Source organism: Triturus cristatus, chromosome 2_2 (genome assembly GCF_964204655.1).
Source record: "Triturus cristatus chromosome 2_2, aTriCri1.1, whole genome shotgun sequence".
Classification (NCBI taxonomy): domain Eukaryota; kingdom Metazoa; phylum Chordata; class Amphibia; order Caudata; family Salamandridae; genus Triturus; species Triturus cristatus.
The window spans coordinates 313,844,955-313,869,663 of record NC_140582.1 but is presented as its reverse complement, the minus strand read 5'-3'; the positions used below and the strand labels follow the sequence as shown (position 1 = coordinate 313,869,663).

The 24,709-nt window shown below is 44.2% G+C and overlaps 1 protein-coding gene across 2 annotated transcripts in view; it reads left to right on the top strand.

Annotated features, from left to right (window-relative positions):
* CLGN (calmegin) overlaps positions 1 to 16,162 on the top strand; it is a 313,514-nt gene extending 297,352 nt beyond the window's left edge. Inside the window, exon 15 of one of the 2 annotated variants that reach the window (XM_085643230.1) lies at positions 15,216 to 16,162. In XM_085643230.1, coding sequence (XP_085499356.1) covers positions 15,216 to 15,296 — 81 coding nt within the window. In that variant the 3' untranslated portion in view covers positions 15,297 to 16,162. The remainder of the gene's footprint in view (positions 1 to 15,215) is intronic. The other variant, XM_085643231.1, reaches the window with a different exon arrangement.
* The last annotated feature ends 8,547 nt before the right edge of the window (positions 16,163 to 24,709 follow it).

Genomic DNA, 24,709 nt, shown 5'->3' with positions numbered 1-24,709 from the left:
AGAAATTACAATGGGTGAGATAGCTCAGTAAGATAATGTCCTAAAAGTGTGCAAACCCAATTTGTAAAATTGTATTGAGGCACTAACTCACACAGTGCAATTCTTTAATTAAAAGTTGGAAGCAGGGACTGGAAAAAGTGACTCTAGTGTGGAGTTACCTCGTAACCATACTTTTTGCTTCAGCCACTCTTTAATTTCATTTCATGTCCTCTCTTGCCATGATTATCCACCCTCCCTTATTACAATAGTTATACTGCAGGGTAGAGAGCTACAGACAAGATGGAGGCTTCAGTGCTGCACAAATGGACAAGCAAATTAGAAATCAAGATGGCAAACATTTAGGAGCTGTCAGGAATGGGGCTATTAATATGGGAGGATTGTACCCCTAGCAACTCACTAACCCACTCTGGTTAGGTCAAGACACATTTCTGAGAGGATCACTGCTCAAACTCTAGTAGGTATGGCAGAAGCAGCAGCGAGTCCTCAGAAACGTGCATGTTAAATTCAAGCAGATCCAACTATTTTAAAGTCAAGAAAACCACACAATCTAATTCCCACCTAAATTTTGAAAAATACGAAAAATTTAAAGGAGCAAAAATACATCACAATCATTTAAATAGGTTAACAGAAACTGTAAAATGAATTTTTGAAGTTTTAAGGAAATAAGAAAAGGTAAAGCGCCATTGAAAAACAACAGTTTGTGGTAGATTGGTACCTAAAAGTAATTGCATGACAAGTGCAATGGAGGGAAGGTCGATACACCACACAGGTTGTCCCGGTCAAAGATTTCCCATTTAGGCACGGTAGCCCAAAAGATGGGAAAGTTCATTCTAGCCAGTTCTGCACCCCCTAGATCCCCAGGGCTGGTTTCTAGGCACCAGATCTTTCTCAAGCAAGGTCTCCTGAAGGGCCCTGGCCTCTGTGGTCAGCTGGGCCCTCTTGAAATCAGGAGTACTTGTGCTTTATGTGTCCCTAAAGTAGGTAAACAGGAGGCCAACCACTTCACCTTTGGAAAGCAGTTCCTGGGTGCCATCAGGCATTAAGTCCTTGTGTAAGTTCTCTTTTTTGCAGCAGAAGTTTTAATCCAAAATGGCCTTCTCTTTCAGATGGAGTCTTCTCATGTCCAGGAATGTTCCGAGGAGGTGGTGGTGGTTGAGATGCCAAATTGGGTCGAGTGATTGGAGAAAATCTATCACACAATCCTATTTTCTCGCAGTTCCCCCAGCTCTTTTGCAGTATTTCTGCTTTGCCTTACTAATAAATAACACAGGAGCACCTGTTTCCAGATGACAGAACCCAGCCTGTCTTCAGCTCCTTAGCCACTCTTATTTAGATGAGCTCTTCTCTAATCTGACAGGTGCAAATCTGGTTCTCTTCCCTACTATGACTAGACTCTGGCTGTCTGGAAAGATCCTGGGAATAAATAGGAGAAGCCATCCTTCACATTTCCAAGTTAAAAGAGGTAATGCTAAAGCTGCCCTTTGTTCTGCCCGGTCTACTCCTATGTAGCTAATCTCTTCTGAGTGGTAAGCAGTTAACACCTATTTGCTCTTCTGGGCTCAGAGACATGCTATTGTCCTTTGAGACAGAGTCATTAACTCTCCTAGCCAAGGATGGGTAGTTGAGCTCTGGAGATGTGACGAGAGACAGAACTGGTTTTAAGCTGGTTCTGGTGCAGGCAGCCTAACATACTTTTTATAAAGTTACTTTTATCAAATATCAAAAATCGTCTTTTAAACATTAAGTAGGGAATAACGGAAGCATTTTTCGAGGAAGCTGATGTCGGCAGTAAAGATTTAACCTCATCTAGACCTGTTCAGGGACTGGTGTAACAAGGCCCACACAGTGAAATTGCTGTTGGGTTTTATTTCACTGTGAGAGCACCCTACCCCGATATATAGTATGCCTTATGTTAATATAATATCACCCTGCCATGTCGGCAAAATTTAAAGGGTGTCTTATGACTATGTAAAAATAAGCTACTTATACGTGGCAAAGGCACTTTTCCTTGCCATGTGTCACTGCAAGCACATTGAAACTGCAGCCCAATTAGAGTACAGTAGTGCTCCGGGCAGATATATAGTTTTATCTTACATGTGGGTGGTGTAAATACATACTGCATTTCTCAGGTGGGAATTTAACCTTGCATGCAAAAGGTGCATTTTAGGTACCATTTACTGTGAACTTATAGGGAAATGAGGTAGTTCAAACAGATTTCAAATGTAAAGCACGTTTTAGGCGGAAGCACTGGTGCCTTACCTCTGTTTAGCAGAGTTTGAGTGCACAGAGACCTAAAGTCAGCAAAATGAACCAGGGAAAAATGGGGGGACCTTAACAAAAATTAAATAATGTCTCACACAAGCAACCGATAACATACATTTTTTAAACTAGATTGTTAAAGTGGGTTAAAGCCTTATAATAGGACTCTGTGGATAACAATTGCTTCTTTGGTGTGTTACATAGTTTGGAGCCCAAAATATGTTTACTTTGGTTTCTGCACATTGATTACTGGTGCATCAGGGACTGAAAATATAATCGGTAGACTTATCGGTGTAATTGTAAGGTCGAGGTGGCACCCAGACATTTAAAGAAGCCACATGGTAAAGAAGGGGTGGATGTGTGTGGGTGTTTTTTTTTGTTTTTGTTTTTTAAGAGTGGTGTGACCAGCCAATGAGGCCTTTCTGTTTTTTAGGTTTCGCTGAGCCAGCGCATGCGCTGCTCTGTGAGAAATTTAGTGAGTGGCTTTTTGAAAGTGCTACCAGAGGCTTTTGCTGGCCTCAAGCTTGCGTGCACGTGCACCCCACCCCCCGCCAATGCTCGTCTCTGGGGAGTTGTGAGCACATTCTTTCATCGATTCAGCATGTCCTACCCCTAGAAAATCATAAATAAACCACACCTGAGCCCGGAGTAAGGCACAACTACTCCCAGAGTATGTTTCTTTAATTAGGTGCACACATTCAGAAGTAATTGACAGTGAAGACCGGTTTAACCCCTTCGATGCGACTGACGGAGCGGTTCCGTCATGCGCGTCGGTTGCACTGTGCGCATGACGGAACCGCTCCGTCATGGCCCCGCCCGCGCACGGAACCGTCAGCACGGCACGGTAATCCGCACCGCGCTGAAGGGGTTAAGAGGAAAATACACACAGAAATATGTCAACAATCTAAGACGTGAACTTAAACAATAATGGTGCTATTATATTAACGGAGATAATGCAGTTGTATTGTTTTTTGACACGCCCCAAGTCATCACGCAGATCTTAAACTAGAGACGTCCCTCGCTGTAACCACGCTTCCAACTGCCCCTCCCCCAAAGCACTGCTGCAAATTGGCTCGCATATTTAAAATACTAATTCATGGCTATGGATGTGCTGCAAAACACAAAGAAGGCGTTTTAATGCTCGCGCCTGGCAAAGCAATTTACGGCTGCAGAGGGCTCCGGGCATCATTGGAAAAGTCCCTGGCAGCGCGCTCTCTTGCCCCCTCTGAGGAGAGCACACCAGACACGCACCTCCAGAGTGTGGCGTACTGTTGACACCCTCTCAATCTACACACTCTTCACTGTTGACTAAATAAGAAATATGGCAGGCGAGATCTTTCAGACTAGACAAATAGGCCCTCGCAGCTGCATGTCATATTTGGGCAATTTGGTAAGTAGCCGACAGCTGCTGCTTGATGAATTTGTCGACCTTCCCTTGCAGCCGAACAACTCGCGTCACACTTGTTTGCACTGAACACACAGTTATGATGCATCTATGGTTCTTGTATTTTTACTGTAAATGCATCCATGGTTCTTTTACTGTGTTATTATTGCAGTCTGACTTGCCACCGAGAAGCAAAGTTCTAAAGCTCCTGTGCAGTCAAACAATGATAGGGCTTCTCAGCGCTGTGCCCACAATGTGCGCCTATTTGGCTTATGAACAGGATCCATTATTCGCTTTGTTGGCAATAAGGCCTGCACATTTTTACTGATTTGTAGTAATCATACGTTTAATAATATGGAAGATACATATGAATACATGGCAGATTAGTCAGCAGAAAAACGTTGCCTTCAAAATAAACCACTGTCAGCAACTCTGGGTGCTGTTAGATAACAAGCATTGGCATAGCCAATAGGTCTCGTTTTTGGGACCTTATAAGTATTTAGTTTTGCAGCACAATATCCTTGGTGCAACAACATCACCTGTTGCATGGCTAAACCTTGTACCTTATAAGTGTTTAGCCATGCAACAGTTGATGTTGTTGCACCAAGGATATTGTGTTGAAGTTATCCAGCACAATATCCGTGGAGCAACAACATCAAGTGTTGCATGGCTAAACACTTATATGGTCCCAAAGGCAAGACCTATTGGTTATGCCAATGCTTGTTTTAATTGTATATCTGCTAAGGAGGATAGGGCAGGTGACTGCAAGGCAGTGTTTTAAAAAAAAATCTTCTATCAATAATATGATTCAATGTTAGTATTTCTTTTATGTCTGTGGGCAAGAGAGATCTCTACCGGGTAGTGAGGCATTTTTTTCAGCCCCAATGGGCTAGACAGACTCCACTGCAATGCAGCGCAGTTTTTATTGTTGTTTTTGCCCTGCAGGGGAAATAAAGCCCTAGCGGGATGGGAAACTTTTTTCTTTCCCATTACACCTTGTCCAGGGTTTTAAAAATGTTCATTATATTCACTGTAGAGAGGGCAGATGAATCAAGGCAGCTTTTGCTTGCATCGGCTATATTATTCAAGAAAAACTATTGAGTTATTTAGAAGAGGGCATGCTTTTGCGTTCACTTGCACACACTGCCACGAATATAATAGCAAGAAAAATGCACGAGGCTTGTCTGGAATTTAGTTATTTTATGTTTCACTGTCTTCCAGACTGGACTACGGCAACGCCTTCTATCTGGGTGCCCCCAAAACAGTAATCTCTAAGCTTCAGGTAGTCCAGAACTCGGCAGCAAGACTTCTCACAGGCACTAAAAATCGGTGCTCGGCTAAGCCTGCCTTAAGATCACTCCATTGGCTCCCGATTCAGGAGAGAATGAACTTTAATGCCCTCTGCATCACGCATAAAATCTTCCAGGGCAAGGGTCCCCCCCATCTTAAGAAACCTGATCAAACCATACAAAGCCAATAGAAAGCTACGCTCCGACGATCTTCACCTGGCCGACACCCCAAGAATCAAGAAAACTCAGACAGGGGCCGCCTCTTTTCCTACAACGCCTCCAGGCTTTGGAACTCCCTGCCTCTCATCATCCGCAGGGAAACCAACCTCCTCACATTCCGCAAACATCTGAAAACCTGGCTTTTCCCGTAATTCCACCTGCACTCTAGCCAACCCCGCAGCGCTGGGATGCCTCCAGGTAGCCATGTGCTACACAAATACCATTTCATTTCCTTCATTTCCACTGGCCAGTTAATTAGGACTTAAAAGTAAATTAAGTAACCGTCCTCTTTGGTAGTTAAAACAAACCATTTGCAATGCAATAGGTCTCACATTGTTAAAGTCAGAGCTGTTGGCTTGAAAATTACAATTTTTTTTACTTATTTTTTTATTTGCTGTTGAGTAATTATATTTGCATAGCGCTATTGCCATTGGTATAAAAAAGCAAAAGTAAAAGCATAGTAATTTTTAATGGCAACAGCTCTAACTAACTAATGCAAGACCTATTGCATTGCAGATTCTTGTTTACCTAGCCATGTTGCAGGGTGCAGTACCATATGTGGCCAAAAAGGTCCCATGGGACCTCTTTTGGCCACATATGGTACTGCACCCTGCAGCACGGCTAGATAAACAAGCATGTGCAAGCCTACAAAATTACACAAACTCCTCTTTTACAGTGGTTTACTTTACCCAGTCTATGCCCCTTCGATTAATGATCTTGTGTGTAGTCAATTCTCGTACGTGCTACTCACCAGGGACCTGCATGTACAGCGGCCCGAAAGTACACGGGTAGATCCCGGCTAGTGCAGCTCAAAACATTCACCGGGGAAGCCTGGTGTCCACCATGTTAGGGCGCAGGAGCAGGGAGCTCAGAAACGCAAGCTCCTCTTCCACAGGACAGCCAATGTGTCACGCTGCGAGTCGGCAGTAGGGCAGGCGTGATGGGTTGGTGCAGCGCAAACTGTTTGAAATCATAATAACAAAAACCCTAACAAACTTTAAAGTAGTTTCCAAACACAGCATTGTATTGCTGGCTAACTGACTGCCTCACATCCTTTGAAATTTGAGCACAGCGGGAAGGTTGTATCCTGCAAGTCTGTGGCCGAACAGGGTGGGGGGAGCAGCTGTGGGATCAGACATTCGTCCCGTGCCGCCTTCAGAAACTAGCATGGTAAAGAGAAATCCAGGAGGCTTTTAGCAAGTATCAATAGCTAGTAAGAGGTACATTAGGCAAAAATAAAGGACATCGCACAAATGCCCTATTGATATAATTTCACTCACCAGTTGACGAAAGGCGAGCTGAGGGGAGGCCGGGTGCCATGCGAAATGCTCAGGCCTCGCAAGAGGATTCTTAAAGGCACACTACAGTAGAGATTTCACAGTACTACTATTAATACATATTAATAAATTGCAAGTCCCATAATAAATGCAAGCCCGCGGTGTCTGCTTCTGTCAGTGTCCAGACCATGCACTGGATAGGGTAATATCTATGAATGACAGGATGGGTAATATGCAAGGGACCCAGCGAGCACATCACCCAAGGGGCTAATTAATGCAAGAGGGGACCAGTGTGGCAGATAAAGGTGTTGGTCGATACTGCGTGGTACTCGTTCCTAAATCAGCAGCTCCTATGTCTGTTCGAAGACTGTTGAGAGAGCCTTTTACCTGGGGATGTTGTATCCATTCATCTGAGGTGGCGTTTGAGATGCCTGGGAGGGAGGGTGCCTTGTGTGAATGGGACTAGTGGATGTGAGGTCAGGCGGAGCAGTGCCCCTAGATCCTCCTCCATCCTCCGCGGTTGTGGACAATTTGTGAAGTTTGGCACCCTACAGGCAGAGGAGCGCATGCTGCAGTCATCGCCTCTGCAGTCCCCAGGGCTGAGGAGGAAGCATAGGTGGAAGGTTCACCTAGCAGGCGTGCAGCTGATTAGTCAAACTGAGAAGGGCAAATAAAGGCATGTGTCCGCTGTTGCCTGGTACTTAAATTGTGCTGTGCTGCCCAAAAAAAAGAAATGAAGGTGCGCAGTCGCTAAACTTAAAGCGTGCTGCGCTGCAAAAAAATAAAAAAAATAATGTAGATGAAAAGGTGCAAGTTGGGCGAGCTGTGCACTTTAATGATCGGTCGCCATTACTAATAAAAATATAAAAGTTTGCGCAATGCCGAAAGCTAAAGCACAAAGGCAGGACAACGATAAGGAGCAGACCTTCAGCAGAGGAAAAGCGGTGACGTTACAGGAAAACATGTAGTGCATGCAATAGGATAAAATCATTTAACAAAATAGTGCTCATAGACTGTAAATAAAACCTACAGAGTAACAACACAAGTAAAAGTTCCAGTCCTCATGGGAGGTTACAAAAGTTGAAAAGGCGGTACTAAGGAGGGACTTCTAAGCCTATTCACACATCAAAAGCAACCATTTAGAAAAAACAGTAATAGGAACCAATTGAAAAGATGGGCGGAGCTTCAAGTCTATACCTGAATACAGCATGCCTAGGTGAGACCTAAAACAGGGGACCAGCCCTTCTCGGCGGGGAAAAAAGCTGCCCTGTTCGAAGTAGCTGAGTTTAAAATATGACCTACACCCCTGCATGGACAAGCTATATTCCGCGCAGGGCACAATTATAAATGTAAACACATATTATGCCCCCTCTTACTTTCGCACAAACTCTGATCCAGGTTTGCAAAATGTTTGCTTCCCTAAAGATCTCTAAATTAACTACGAAGTCAGGTGATTCAGTTCCAGAATCCTAACAGCACTTGTTTAAAATGGTATTAGACATGATACAAATGTCATTTGCCATCCTCTCTGGTGCGGGGCTTAATGAATGTAAAGAAACCCCACTCAGAAAGGCAAAACAATGCTACTGTCCTGCTAATGCATGCTTTAACCCAGAGGACTTAAGAAATAAAAAAGTTCTCACGCTCTTGAGCTTAGAAAAACCTGGCTACCTTCTGTAGGTCTTCAGAATAAATGTAGTGCATATTGCCTTCCCTCTGCCCAGTGCTTTAAATGGGCCAGTACTCACCGGTACTGAGTACCGGCACTTCTGAATTTTCTGGCCCTCAGTAACGGCACTTCTCATTCGCCAGGGAGAGTACCGGTACCCTAGTAGATGGCACTGCAGGCTCCGGTTATTTATCTCCTCTAGCACAGGGCAGATGCCGCTCTGCTTCTCAGGAGCTTGTAAGAGCGCCAAGCCTCATGCTGAGTCGCTGCTGGAGATTCCAGCAGCGCCCATGTGAATGGCCTGAGCCTGCAGGGGGCAGAGGGCTTACCGTGCGTCACCCTGTGACTAACAGTGCAGGGTCTAGACAGACCCTTCACTGTCGATCATGTGCCCGAGGACTATTCTGCTGAAAGTGCTTTAGCCTCACCCCGCCCCTCTCCATCAGGTGTGTAAATTGGTTGGGACGGGCAGTCAGTCAGGGTATTGATTGCACTGGCCATTCTAAAGCAGTGACAGCCCAACAAAATCCTCTGCCTTCGCCAAAGCCGGTTTTCTTTTCATCTTTTTGTTTAGGACAGGAGCTGCTTCTCTTTGTGGACGGAAGGAGTAGGGATGAATGTAAAGACGTAAGGTGGTTGAGTTTTGAAATCATGAATCGTCTCAGTAATTGTATTTTAACACACATTTCTGTAAAGTCAAATCTGGTGCATTTCTTAACTTTAATTTTCCAGACGGCAAATTTAGGGGATGAGTGCAGCATGGAGGGGTGAACAGGAGACAAGTACGGAAAAACCAGGGAGAAAATGTAAGACTTGTGGAGAGTAAGCAAAGGAGGAGCAGAACTAGTGAGAAGTTTACAGGCTGAGTGAAGATTAGAGGCAAGTGGAGATAAAAGGGAGAGAATCAGGACACTCAGTAGATTTTAGAGGGAATGTGGAGAGATAGAGCGTGTGTTTTGCACGCTTGAGAGCATATTGTATTGTGCCACATAACAGCATGGCATTAAGAAGCAGCAAATATTACAGAACGATAAACTGTTAACATATCATCCTTTTTGGGTTTCATTTTGTGTAATGAGTTAACCGGTTTTGGTTACATAAACACATTTCTCATCATAGTTGCTGCAACTGATATAGAAGTCATTATGTATCGTCATATGTTGCCCTAAGCCCCGCCCCTAGCCCCGCCCACTCACCACGCCTCTAGCTCATATTAATGAGTACCTGCACTTATTTTTTCCCATTTAAAGCACTGCCTCTGCCACAAACTAAGTTTCGGCTTGCAATAAATCTGGTGGTCTGGACAAACTCCAATTCACGTGAAAAAGATAGGTGATTCCACGTTCATCTAAAGTAGTGAGCACAGGCCTTTCGGGGAGTAGGGAAGCCTATAGGTGGTGAACTTAAATTCAATGTTTAAGGTTCTGGTACTTGGCTAACTAACACGTTTTAAAAAGTGCCTTATAACCTAGGATCTCAGGTGCTGGCCATACGTAATCTGTACTGGCAGTACACCTCCAATGAACAAAACACTGCACAGGGATAGAAAAAGGGAAGGATGTAGTAAGAACATGCATGTTACATACTATGTTTATACAACTTTGCTTGCAGATTTGGTTGCATTTTATTGTGCAGACATGCACTTGCTACACAACGGCTGCATGTGCAGTTTGTATGCTACAATGCATGCACAAATGAGGTTTCACTTTGCACTGCACGTTGCTTCAATTTACACATTTCTCTTATGACAGCCTTGAGAGTCTCCATCATTGGCATGTGTACAAACTAAACATATACGTTACACCCACCATGCACTATAGTCCACTAAACATGAATTAACAGCCGTAACACAACACACGAACACGGTAGATAATTCATTGCACTCTTCCAAGCAGCAGAAATCACCTATGGTTCTCTTCATTGAACATGTACCACACCCCAACAAACACCAGATCCTCTCCTACACCAACACACAAGACTAAAAAACCTATTACCACACCCCACGTATGCAGATGCTGTAGCTCCCTACTAACTTTTAAATTATACAGCCCTAGCACTTAGTAAGTAATAAAACATATTTAAACATAAAAACATGTTTAACAAATGTTCCATCAATAAACAATCAATTGTACACTCCATGCTGCTTAAGATAGCTAGAACACAAAGCAATATTGGAATCCTGTAACACCTACCTCCACAGACTGTAGTTTTGGCTTTTGGGCAACAAACCATCATACAACAAACTGTACAACTAAACTATTAATTACAACTCCAAAGTCAAAAGTCCATGGTATAAAATGTATGCAGAACCAAAAAATGAATTGTCTTACTCGGGGTCAAGAGTTGCCCTGCATGTGGAATGGGGAATTCTGGGATAGGGTTCTCTGGGAACAGGGAAAAACAAAAATCCAGACCAGTACGGCCTTATTGCTGTACAGTGTAGATTAACACCAAACACTGGAGAAAAGCCTGGACGTAGCTACAAATTATCATAAAGATTGCGACTGGATGCTTACTGCTGAGCTAGAACAGCTGGTACAACCACCACAGTATTCCAGCTACACATAACAATTAGAGTAATAAAACACCGGCAAGCCACAAAAGGTCCAGCTGAACTGAACTTGCTTTAGGTAAATGTTGTCAGACAAGAGCTAGGAAGATAAATGAAAGACTTAAACCACCACTGAGAACAACCATGCAATAACTACCCACTACACCAGTGGTTCTTAACCTGGGATCCGAGGTTGTCTACAACACCTACAGATTATTTATTTTTCAGCATACAGTGCAGTAGTGCTGGGGGGAAAAGAGGTACAGGTTAGGCTGCCTGGCTTGGGACTCTAAAAACCTTCTGGGAGCTGACAAAGAGCTCTTGATCCCACTTCAAAATCCCGTTTTGAAATGTGTCTCAGGAGGAGCCCTACCAGACTTCCAGAAATGATCCTGGCATGTGACCAAATGTTCCTTAGGCCTGACATGAGACTAACAGTTCTTCAAAAACCTACCAGCCGTTCATGGGTGATCCTGAGATGCAGTTGATTCCCCCCCCCCAACCCTATTCTTCATTGTGGTGTTAGCGGGTGTCTGCAGTGTTATCACGTGCAACACTTTCTGGTGTAGAAGGCGCTTTGACAGCTGCATGTTGGCTTATGAGAGTAGACTTCTTGCTTCTTTCTAAGTCCCTCCATGTTAAGTGTGTTGGTTAAAAAGTCAGGAGTGGCTCAGGCATTGCCCACAAGATGGGACCATTTTAAGCTGTGACTGACAACCTACCAGACTTAGGTTGGGCGGGGCAGTAAAGCATTGAATATGGTTACAAATGGTACCATGGGTGTGACAAGTCAGAACTAATCTGTTCTTGACCTAAAGTTTAAAACTGAAAAGTAGTCAAGGGTTTCAGTTGCAATGTTGTTCATGTTCTGAACTCATCCTCCAACTCCACTAGACATCATTTTATGCTGAAATCTCCACCTCGAGTCAGCAGCTAGTACACCGCTGCCAGCAAGAGCACCACATTGGCATTTTCCCCTATAAACCAAATTCAATAGCTGCCTTTTACAATGAGTAAGGGTCCACAAGAAAGAAGCTTGCCAAATTGGCATCTAGGAGGACAATTCCCATAGCAGAGGGGTCTCCAAACTTCTCTGTAATAGGAGCTACTTACGTTCATTGAAAATCATCCCGAGCTACTAATATTTTTTGTTCCACTAGACCCTCTATCCCCCCTAAAGCATCAGGTAGAAACTGGAGTCGTATCACCTCTGAAACGCTCCAGGAATACTTAAAAAATTCCCAACCTATCCCGTCGTCTGATCCAGACTCTGGTATTGACCATCTAGATGCCTGGATTAGTCAAGCCCTAGAGGCTCTGGCTCCACTTAAATCTATTAAAACCTACAGGGATACACCTTCTGCACCATGGTACTCCAACGAGCTTCGTCAGAAAAAGGCCGCGTGCAAATCTTTCGAACGCTTATGGAGGCAGAACTATTCCCTGGATAGTAAAACCATCTATAAGACAGCCCTCAAAGAATACCGCAGAATGATCGTGGAGCACAAAAGGGACTACCTGGCTTCCAGAATTAAACACGCTAATAACGGTGCCAGGGAGATCTTCAGCATAGTTAGGTCCTTTACGGACCCCAACGCGCTGACTCGGATTCAGCCTGCCTCCCAGTCTTTGTGCGATAAACTTTCACAATTCTTTGAGGAAAAAATAGAGACCATCTATTCCACTTTCCCAATTTCCACCAGTGAAGACCCGAAAGAGGAATCCACTTCTCACATGCCCCAGTCCCCCTCGCTGATTGACTTTTCAGTCATCTCCGAAGCCGACTCTATGGCAGAACTACTCAAATGTAAGTCTGGCTCGCCCAATGACCCTTGGCCAGCCAAACAATACAAGAAATTGGCCCCCCTGCTCAATCCTTACTTGAACCATATCTGGAACGAATCCCTAAGAATGGGCTGCTTTCCCGCCAAATGGAAACATGCCTCCCTGATTCCCATTTTGAAAAAAACAAATTTGGACCCTGACAACCCCAGTAACTACAGGCCGATCTCTCTTCTGCCTGCCCCAGCTAAGATCCTAGAAAAACTGGTACATTCCCAGCTGGCGAATTACATCGAAACCAATGGGCTCCTACATGACTCTCAGCACGGCTTTCGGTCGGGCCACAGCACGGAGTCAGCCCTTGTTGAAATGGCTGACTCGGTGAGATGGTCGCTGGACCGGGGGTCGAGGGCGGTGTTAGTGCTGCTAGATCTTTCAGCGGCATTTGACACCGTCTCTCATAAGATCCTGCTGAGAAGACTGGGAGACCTAGGCATTGCCGGAACGGTTCTTAAGTGGCTCGCATCTTACCTATGTGACCGCACACAGCAGGTATATACCTCTCCTTACACCTCCTCAGCTAGACCACTCAAATGGGGAGTCCCCCAGGGCTCATCCCTGAGCCCGCTTTTGTTTAATGTCTATTTTACCCCCCTAGCTAAATTGATTGCGCGAACTGGGATTAAATCCACCTCCTATGCTGATGATATTCAGTTACTCTTTACCTTTGAGACTCCCTCCGCTTTTGCCTTTGATCCGCTGAAATCCTGTCTCAGAGACATCTCTAGTTGGATGGACTCTAATTCCCTCCGACTCAATGCTGGAAAGACAGAGATCCTGTTTTTTAACTCACCATCCCCTTTGGATTCCAATCTGTGGTGGCCAGCTGACCTGAGCCAAGCCCCCACGCCCAAAGACTCGGTGAGAAACTTGGGAGTGCGCTGGGACAATCAGCTTAGTTTTAACGCTCAGGTCCAAACAGTAGCAGCATCCTGTTTCGCAAAGATCAAGACGATTAACCGGCTTATCAACTATCTGCCGGCAGGATGCCGTAAGACTGTGGTACATGCACTTATAACATCTCACCTTGATTACGCCAACGCACTATATCTTGGTATCACAGCAGGCCTTTGCCACAAATTACAGACTGTCCAAAATGCTGCCGCCCGGCTGGTCGAGAGAATCCCAGCCAGACAACACATCTCTCCCCTCCTCCGAAAACTTCATTGGCTACCGATAGCCAAGAGATGTGTATTCAAGGCCATGACGCTGGCCTTTCGTGCTTCCAAGGGTAATGGCTCAGCCCACTTGAAAAGCACTCTGAAGCCGTACGTCAAGGCCAGGACATTACGTTCTAACTCCCTTCTTCTCCTGGAAACCCCAAGATTCAAACGTTCTCGTACTGGAGGGAAAACCTTCGAGGTCTGTGCCACTCAGTGCTGGAACAAGCTTCCGATTACTCTACGCGCATGTCAAACTGAAGTGGCATTCCGAAGGTCACTAAAGACCCACCTTTTTTCCTCATAAGGTTATCCTCTTTTTCCTACCCTCACTGTCTCCAAGTTTTACCAGCGCCGGGACGCCCCGTTGGGGCAGCTGTGCGCTTTACAAAACACACAAATAAATAAATAATATTATTAGTGTTGCAATAGGGACCACATCAGAGAAGATTATATTAGTAGCCACTTTATGTGAGATTGTTAGCAGTGATCATCTCTGTGCACCAGGAAGGGCTGCCAGCAATAAGGTAAATAAAAGATACTTTATCAATTTGGAATGCCTCTGCATGGTAATAGAGAACAGCTGCAATGCCCGTGGTGCCAGGTAATAATATTAGTAATAAATTTCCTCAACGCCACATGATTTATCACTCAAACATCAGCTTTAAATATATTTTTGAAATTCTTCAAACATCAATTCACATGTTCTTAAAATACAGCTGGGCTGCACACAGGAGAGCTACTTACAGATAGCTGGAGAGTTACCAGTAGCTCACGAGCTACTCGTTGGAGAAACTTGGCCCTTGTAATCAGACGGTCAACAGACTTCTATTGATCGGATTGTCCGTGTGGAAAGCATTTTTCTGCCACATCTACATATCCCCATGCATTAATAATATGAGAATCACGAGAGGGTCCGTAATCAATCAAGCAATCAGGGGTTTGTAAAGCGCACTACTCACCCGTTAGAGTCTCAAAGTGCTAGGGCAGCGAAAAAACAGACGTCCCACCCTCCCAAGATCTCTGCAACAGACTGAACTCCTTTTTTCACCACGAGATTAAGACACTCTACAACAACTTCAACAACCAAGACCTCTGCACCACCTCAACCCCCACCCCCAGCGACGCCACCCAACAGACCCTACTCACTTGGACCCCGCTCACGACAGAAGACACCTTAACCCCTTCCATGCTCATGACGAGCCCAGCTCGTCATGAGTCACAGTGGAGCTGGGCTCGACATAACGGCCGCGGCCCACCCACGCGCGATTGATTCCCCGCCTGTGTGGGAGAATTAATCAGTGGGCGGGGTCGTAACGAGCCCAGCTCGTCATGAGCACAGCTCCACTGTGACTCATGACGAGTTGGGCTCGTCAAGAGCGCCACGGCGCCGCGGCCCACCCGCTCCACCTCCCCGTGCCGTGGGGGAATTACCCCCGCCGCGAAGGGGTTAAAGACCGTGAAGAGCATCCAGTTTGCTGGCTGGGAGTTGACAAAATTACTATATACTGTGTTCTCACAGTCATTTCTTTGAATAATCTATGCATTTCTTTCTTGATTTTCAGATAACACCAGCTGATGGAAACACAAGGTCAGAAAATGGACTTGCTAAATTGCTACGCAAAAGACAGGTGTGCAAAGACTGAGCCCCAGTATAGTATTCACATTTCACTCACTGGTCAAATCCAGCATGCCCACAGTGGTGTGCTAGGCACAAGTAGCATACAGGTGGCTCAAATAACCAACTGTAACATTCGAATATTTCCCAAATCCACTGATGCCTGTGAAGCTTTTGTTTCCCGCTCCCTCCTGAGGAAACAGAATAAACTGTGTAACCTTGTGGCACATGAAAATTGAAAGACAAGAGTTTTATTCATTTACATTGCAGGCCTCAATGAGTATCCATTGTCACACCACGCATTTGATTGGCACTAATGTAAGAAGATTTAATATGCAGAACTGCCAAATTTGACTAAGAAAATTAATTGCTGGCTGTACAAATGTCAGAACCCAAGGTTGGCAAATACATTTGTGCTTGTAAATTTAATAAACAGGAGACAGTTTGCTCATCACATTGTTGGTGTGACTTAGTGAAAATTTAACAAAAACTCAGTTCATTTTTATAATCATTTTATGGAGATTTCATTAACTTACATTGTGCATTTTTTCAAATGTTTACAGCGGGGATAGAATAACGCAGCAGCATTGGTAGTTCGCTCGTTTCATGAATTGTTTGTTTTATTTAAATAAATTCAGAAATTATCCTTCGCTCATAAAGATCCACCACAGATGTTCAAGTACTGTATTTTTTTGTTATTTATTTTATTTGAAAGGTACTTTAGGCACAAGCTACAGAGAGATATTCATTGAATTACCAATTGTGTAGACAGTTATATATAAAATGTTATATTTATAGAAATTCGTTGCAGTGCAGCTTTTTAAGACTTTTATAGTTGTAATCAAACAGCAATGCACATTGCACATGACTAAAAAAATAAAATATTTATTAAAATCTGTAGTGTTAAGTGGTCTTTTATGGTAGTCATTACCAACATTTAACTTGTTCATTTTTCATGTATGTTTAATTGCTTTTCAACAAGCCCAGACAACACCAATAGATCTCATCTTTGGGACCCATTGACTTTGCCAATGCCTTTTTCTGGTTGCTCTACAGCATTGGACTTTTTCAAGCTGCTGTACAGAATCATCAAAAACATTGATTAAAAAAGGAATGATGATGATACCAGAGGTCATGTCATTCCACTGGTGCGAACCTGCATGATGACGTATTGTATTGTAATTGCATTTATAAAGCACTTACTACCCCATACAAGATATTGAAGCACTTTACTCATGGTAGCACATTGCACCAGAATCCAGTGTCAGAGGTTATTGTTGGTTATTGGGATTGGTCTTGTGCTCTTAGGGGAAACATTCCATGCATTTACTCCAGTTTCTATTTGGTAAATCAAACTAGTAGGGTTTAGGTGTGCTTGTTAGTAGGGAGGGGGCTGAGGGTACGTAATTCATGCAGATGGTTGGTGGAATTAGTACATGAGCTAGAGGAAGTCATGTATTGTTAGGTGGAGAGTGGTTGACCTTTAAAGAAGGAGAGGTGATCTTTCAATGAGGGGTGGACAATCTGCAGAAATCTGCAGAAATACAACAAAGATTGAAACAAACATTGTGCTTAGAGTGGAGGCATGCTGAGAATGGAAAGTAAGGAGAAGATGTTTGAAAGGAAAAAAGTAGAAAGAAACAAAGTCTTAAGTGAAGGTGAATTATTTATACAGTGGTTAAGGAGAATAGAGGAGGCTTTTGTGATAGTACACAACTGAGAATGCAAATCTGTAGAAAGAAACAATATTTGCATGTGAGATGGTGCTTTAGTGGGCACTAAAATTACATGGACAACTGATCAGCTCTGGGGTTGAAAGTGTAAAGTACTGGTTGGATGCATAGATAGGGAAATATTTAGGGTTTTAGGTTGTGTTTGAAGGAAGCAGTAATGCCATGATCATTGCAGGGTAAATAATGCAAACAAACAAGCATTGGCAAAGCCAATAGTTTTCAGCTATGCAAGAGTTATTGGCTTTTCCAATATGTTTCAGCCATGTTTTACACCAGCGTGGCTGCTGTTCAGCATGGCTAAAGGTTAGTGGGGTAAGGGAGAGTGTTGTGGAGTGTTGTAAACTGGAGTAGAGCAGAGTGTTACAGAGTGGCATAGAGAGTCATCAACTGGCGAAGAGTTGAGTGGCTTGGAGAGGAGTGAAGTGGAGTGTCATAGAGTGAAGTGGTGTAGAGTGTCGTTGAGGGAGTAGGATGTCGTAGAGTAGAAGGGTGTAGAGTATAGAAGTATAGAGTGTCAAACTAGAGTGGAGTTGCCTAGAGTGTCATGGAATGGTGTAGAAAAGAGTGAAGTGGTGTAGAGGGTGTTGCATAGAGTGGAGCAGAGAATAATAGACGGTCGTAGAGTGGAGTAGTGTAGGCGAGTAGAATGGCAGGGTAGAGTGTTGTAGGGTTGAATGGCATAGAGTGGAGTAATATGTCATAAAATAGAGTGGAGTGGCAGAGAGGGAGTTGCGTAGAGTGGAGTAGTGTCAGAGTGGGGCAGTGTGTTGTACAGTAGAGCATAATACAGTGTAGTGGCATAGAGTAGAGCGGTGCAGAGTATATTGCTGTGGAGCAGAGTTTAATGGCAGAGTGGAGAGGCGCAGAGTGGACAAGAGTGGCGTAGAGGGGAGCAGTGTAGAGCGCATTGGCATTCAGTAGATAGTTTAAGAGTGGAGTTAAGTGGTGTAGAGTATAGAGTAGTGCAGGTTGAGTGGAGTACTGTAAGGTATAGTGCCACGTGTGGAGTAGTGTAGTGTGCAGTGGCATAGATAATAGTGGCGTAGAGTGCAGTGGCACAGCCAAGAGTGGCATTGAGTTCAGTGACGGACAGCGTAGTCTTGCAGGGTAGTGTCGTAGAGTGCATTGCCATAGAGTACAATGGTGCAGAGTAGAGTGGCACAGGGTGAAGTGACAGAGCACAATGCTGCAAAGTGGCATAGTGTTGTAAAGTCAATCAATCAGGGGTTAGTAGAGCGCTGCTACTCACCCATGAGGGTCCATAGGTGCTTGGGGTAGAGGGGGGGGGGGGCTGCTGATCCGTCTGGGTGTAGAGGTTCAGTCAAAGAGACAGGTCTTGAGGTCCTTCCTGAACTGTTTCAACTATGCGGATTGCCTGAGGTGGAGGGGCAGGGTGTCCCAGGTCTTGACAGCGAGATAGCAGAATCTTCCTCCGGTTCTGGTCTGATGCAGAGTAGAGTGCAGTGACATAGAGTGTAATGGTGCAGAGTGACATAGCATGCAGTGGTGTAGAGTGCTGCAGAGTATTGTATAGTGGCGTAGAGTGCAGTGGTGCAGAGTAGTTGGCATAGAGTGAAGCAGCGTAGAGTGCAGAGGCTTTGAGTAAAGTGGTGTAGAGTGCTTTGGCATAGAGCGCAGTAGAGAAGTGCAGGTTAGAGTGCAGTGGCATAGAATAGATTGTTTCGGAGTAGAGTGGAGTGTTGTAGAGTGGAGTGTTGCAGGGTAGAATGCAGAGGCATAGAGTAGTGGTGTAGAGTGCATTGGCGTAACTACAGTGGCATTGAGCATAGAGTGGCAGAGTGTGGACTGGCCTTGACTCGAGTGGAGTAGAGTGCAGTGGTACATAGTAGAGTGGGGTAGAATGCACTAGCATAGAGTAGAGAGGTGTAGAGTGGAGTGGTGCACACTAGATTAGAGTGCATTGGCATCGAGTGTTGCAGGGTAGAGTGAGGGGGTACCCTGCAGTGGCATAGAGTGAGGGACAGTGGCACAGGGTGCATTGGCATGGAGTAGTGTTGTAGAGTGCAGTGGTGCAGACTAGATTATAGTGGAATGGCATGTAGTGAAACAACGTGGAGCATAGTAGGGTAAAGTGCATTGGCATAGAGTGGTGTAGAGTTCAGTGGTGGAGAGTATGGTGTTGCAGTGTAGAGTGGCATAGAGTGAGGAGGTGCAGAGCAGGGTGGAGAAGTGCAGAGTAAAGCGGAGTGGTGCAGAGTAGAGTGCAGTGGTGTAGAGTGGAGTGATGCAGAGTAGAGTGCACTGGCATAGAGTAGGGCAGAGTACGGTGTTGCAGCGCAGACTGTTGTAGAATACAGTGGTGTATAGTGGAGTGGCATAGAGTGCAGTGGAGCAGAGTAGAGTGGCGTAGAGAGCAGTAGAGTAGAATGCAGTGGCATAGAGTGGAGTAAGGTAGAGTATGCATGGTGTGGTAGTGTACTACCATTACAGACAACACATCTTCAGTTGAAATCCCCATTCCATTTGCACACTCATACAGTTTTATTGATGAAAGTATATACTACACAAACAATGTGTGGAAATGTCATCACCTGGCGTATTGATTTGTTTTGATCATATTAAAATATTTTTTTCCACCACACTTCAGACTTACCTCAAAACATGCTTCATTTGTGCTGTCCTAATTCTGAAATATCATTTCATTTACAGGCATTTACATTTTGTGTGTGCTAGAAAAAAATAGCAATGTACAGCCTTCCGACCAGCACACCCTCAGTAGCCAGCATGATTGTCACACAAATCCTCTCACTTTGAAGCCAGAGAAAGAAAAGTTGACACCAAGCTCCCTGGAAGATAAAGCCTGACATTTGACCTCTGTCTTTCACTGCACAGCAAATGTGACAGGATAAGAACAAGATTTAAAGGCCTGTTTACAGAAACCCAGTACTAGTGGAGAATACAGTAAATATGGTTTAGGCAAGGGAAGGGAAGGGATGAACTCAAGTTGGACAGCCTAAACAAATAAAGCTAGCAAATAGAAAGCAAGCAAATGTGAGTTACAAACCAACAAACCAATGGTAAGCAATTGGAGGAATATTCCAAGGGAAGCTTTCCAAATGTCCCAAAAAATGTTGTTAGCAAACAAGACAGCTGCGATTCCTGGTAGGCTTCAACCTTTTGTATTTTTCCAAATTATGTGCACAATACTCTCTGTATAACAGGATTGTGTGCTTTGGACAATTTGGGTTTTATATGTCTGGGATTACTTTCAGTATTCACCTTGGGTCACCTCTGTTGTAGCACCACTTTAAATTCACATTTGGCTCTATACTACATTGGGCAATCCTTTGGGAACTGTTTGGGTATCTTTTTCCCCTGCTACCCTTGTGATGACAAAAAAGGACCAAATGAGGTGGGGGTAACGGAGCAGCTAACAGGGCAGCGAATGCGGGCAAGGAGCGGAAAAGCATTAGAGTGTGGGGACAGAAGGGCACAGAGTGCAGGGAGAAGCACACCAAAGAACAAGAAGCACATGAAAGTGACAGCAAGACAATGAGCGTGGAGTAGCCTATTAGCACGAGAACACCACAGAACACATGGAGGGAGGGTTTACACAAGGCACAGCGGAAAAACAGAGTGCATGGGGTGGGCATTTGGGGAGAACACATGGGGCACAGAAAGAGAGCTGAAAAACGTACACTCTCACAAAGTGTTTAACTGAAAAGAAAAAAAAGTTCCCTACAAGTGGAAAGTGCAAAGATAGAAGCCAGCCAGTCAGAGAAATGGTAAAGAGGCTTTGTTTCAGTGGCGGGACAAGGAAATCCATTTAATAAGAAACAAGCAAATGAGGATCAATAAAGCCAGCCAATGGTAAGCAATGTAACATATGACATATGGGGAACCCAGTGTTCCAGAGGGCTAATAAACTACAAATAAAACGGTGTTCCCCTAGGAATCATTCAATCATTAATTGAACATGGGCATTAACGTAAATGAACAATAGATCACTGAAACTGCGGATTCAAGAATCTGTATTTAAAGAATCTTTATATAAGAATATGAAAGGTAATTACAGTAATCAAAAGCAATGCAGGTGCTCCAAGTGATGACGCAGTGTAGGTGCAATTGAGCAAACCATACATAGACAAACACCAATTACAACAATATTTACAATATGACCACAACATTCTAGGTCCCATTTACACATGATGAATATTTTGGACAGAAAGAATCTGAATTCCACGAGGATAATGCTTTCAAGCTCACTGTAGCATGCCGGTGTCTGGCTTCTGACAACATGTGGGAATAGGAACTAGAATTTTCTGGTCAGGTTGCTACAGTTCTACTTTCCTGATGAAGACCCCGTGAGATTTACCTTGAGGAGTCGAAACATCGACTGATTAGGGTCCACCCATATCATTGTCGGACTATTCAAACTGAAGTGCTCATATCATTGGGTTTATAATGATAAATTATGTGTCTTATGAGCGGGGACTCTATATATATTATGTAAACATCGTCAAATGACAATGGTTCCTCGGGGAACACAGTTTTATTTGTAATGTTAAGCAATGTGCAGGATGTAAGTTCTTGGTAAGCCCACAATTAGTCTTTTGCATATATACAGATTGTGCTCTCTGGTACGCTCGACCTAAAAATAAGTAAGGGGGACAAAATGGAGACAGTTTCATGGCCACACACTCTTTCAATGTAGCACAAGGTTTAATCAAACACTGATGATGGGTAGTATTAAGGTGCAGACGTGAAGAGTCCAATGATTAGTCTTCTGTAAGACTCTTAGTTTCCTTCAATTAATTGCTTTGGAAACTTCACACGTGCTTTTCAATGTATTTACTCCTTTCTTTTGGAGTATTTTTTCTATTTTCAGATAACTACGGGTTAACATAACATGTAATCAATTAACAGTTGATTTCCTTCAATAAGTATTGTGAAAAAACAATAGCATTGTTTGAGCGGTATTCACTGTGTAAATGCCATTCCAAGACGTTGTGATCACATTTTCCCTTTATGAATTAGAAAATAAGCCCCATCATGGTGTGCACAAAATAAGCAAGTCTGTTATCGCTCAGCCCACACCAGGCTTGATGTGGCCCGGACCAAGTGACTATCATAACAAGCTAGAATATCCAAGAAAGGCTGCACTTGCTGGAGCTAGTGAAGCAGTCTGGGTCTGAAGCCACTGATTGACAAATACAAATTATTTTCTAGGGCTATTGCACAGAGATGGGAGTGATGGGCAGACTGGCAACCTCAAGACAGATGAAAGAAACAGTAGGAGGCCTTCATGCAGTTGACAATTTGAGGGGTAAAGAAATGAAGTACATCAGTCAGATAAACAGCAACCCACCAAATAATGCTCATGTGGATACCAAATACTGTCGGGTAATCCCGAACCAGTTGGATGGCTTTCCCTGTTTGGGCGTGTTGGGTTCCTTTTGAGACACACTGGATGAGCAGAGGTAAATCACAAAGTTGTTGCAGTCTCTGATAATATGCAATGGATGCAGACCAGTTTGCAGGCAGCATGCTCAGCAGCAGATGCAGAATGGGGGAATTGGCAGACTCGATTTCTCTGCACTGAAGGGAGTGCAGCTGTTCCATCACAGGAGATGTCCGGTCTTCTCCAAACCAAACATGATTCAAACTTCTGGGCTGGTAGCACAAGCTGCACCTCAAGCCGAACACTTCCCCTCCACTCCCATATCCAACTCTGAGAGATCCCTTCCTATGGGTGCCAGATATTCCTCGTGAGGGACCACTTTGCATCAGACATCAATTAGGGCTGGCAGCCCCATCTCACTTTTCCATGTACATTATTTGTGTTAAGGTCTACCCTGAATCGGGATGTCTTCCAGGCTCCCCCCGGTAGAAGAATACATCCCCCACAGATAGAAAGCAGATCTGCACTAGAGCACAGGTAGTTCTCTGCACGCGTGGGCAGACCATCTTCAACTTGTATGCCCTTTCCCTGGCAGAAAAGAAAATCTGGTTAGAGGCACAGGGCCAGAGGGCATTGAATTATGAAAATGAGTTTTCTATGTCAGAATCCGGAAACTAGCGAGCGGTGCTGGTTGATGAAGCCAGCCAGCAAAGTGTACAATCTACAACTTAGACAGTATTTGCCCCCGTGGAACACCCAGAGGCCGCTTGTGCATATCCCCTTCAAAAGGCAGTTAAAGAAAATCTTATTTTATCCTGATCCGCCCGCTCAAATACCACCACCCCCCACTTACAGCCTGTGTTGCAACACGTCTTTTTTTTTTTTAAACAAAAAAAACCTGAATGGATATTGACCACCTCATGCCATCTAGCTTCACCAGCATCCACCTGCCACCCTTTGCCCAAAATCACATCTGCTTCACTTACAATCTCCCCTTCTGCTCCCTCACTTCTGTGCCTCTTGTAAAACCAAGCAGCTCTTTTTAGAAGCAGAAATAAGGCATTCGTTATCTTATGTACTTTTTATAAGCTTTACATTCTGTTTAACGTGTTATAAAAAATGCAAAAGATTATATTGATTGCTTAATATTCTATCTTAAGCATTTCTGGTTTCATAAGAACGTTTTATTCCCTCTTTTAAATTTTATTTTAACCACGAACACTGGGATTAAACACGGTGTCTGATGGCTCCTCTTCATTACATCATATTACAGGACATTAACCAAATTTTGGTCAAAACTACCTGCATAAAAATATGCACAACTTAAGATGACATTTTCACAGTTATTCCTTCATAATTTATACAATTCGCGGTCTGCTGCTGAAGCCACACTGAGTGGTAAGAGTACTCTGAAGAAAGGCATTTGCCATCTCCATGGCCTCAAGAGCCCCAGGCACCGCAACCATCAATTCCTGGTGGATGTAGCCCTTTTGAACAACTTTGACCATCAATAGCCTATTACATGCCGAGTGGCTAAGGGGTCGTGAAAATGTGGAAACTATCTTAAGTAAGATTTGCTCTAAAAGCCATAATACCTTCTATTATCACGGTCTCCTTAGCACTGAGACTTGCAAGGCAGGGCAAGGAGGATCACACTGTATATCAAGGTTAGTAGGTATTAACGCCCCAGCAGCCTGCAATTCATGGCCATGTCCAGCACAATGGCACTGATTTTCAATATACCTATCAAATGAGTGGGGAAGAAGGGTCGCTGAAAGATGCAATAAGTGGAAATTGTCGATCAATGGTCCTTATTAGGGACAAGTGAACCCTCCAAGTCCATCAGTCACTTTTGGGGATTCTTATGTCAATAGCAATTAACTGTGAAATAAATGTGTGTGAGCCCAGGCAATCACTCGAGGAACGTCCCAGGCCCTTCAGTTCGATTATTACTCCAGACAAGCAAAGAGCAATTTCAAGCACACAGGAGTAAAACCCTCACAATGCCCCCACTGAGACTCCAACAATGGAGAGGTTGGGTTTGCCCTACTAAAAGTACCTGTAAGAGATCAATTTTAAGTAGGACCGTTAGAGGGGGAAACGTTTCCTCTTCACAGTCACCCCCTCTGGCCTACAGGGTCGTGCCAACTTCCCACCACACATGGGGCGGCAGCCCGATTGGAATGTCAGTCTGGCAATCTTCCCAGTGGCCCCTCTGGCATACGGGTTAACCGATTTCGCTCTGCACATGGGTGACGGCCCCTATCAGTGCAACCTCAGCTTCCTGCACAGCAGCTGCCTTTGGCATACGTGGTTGCCTACTTGAATCTGCACATGGGCAACAAC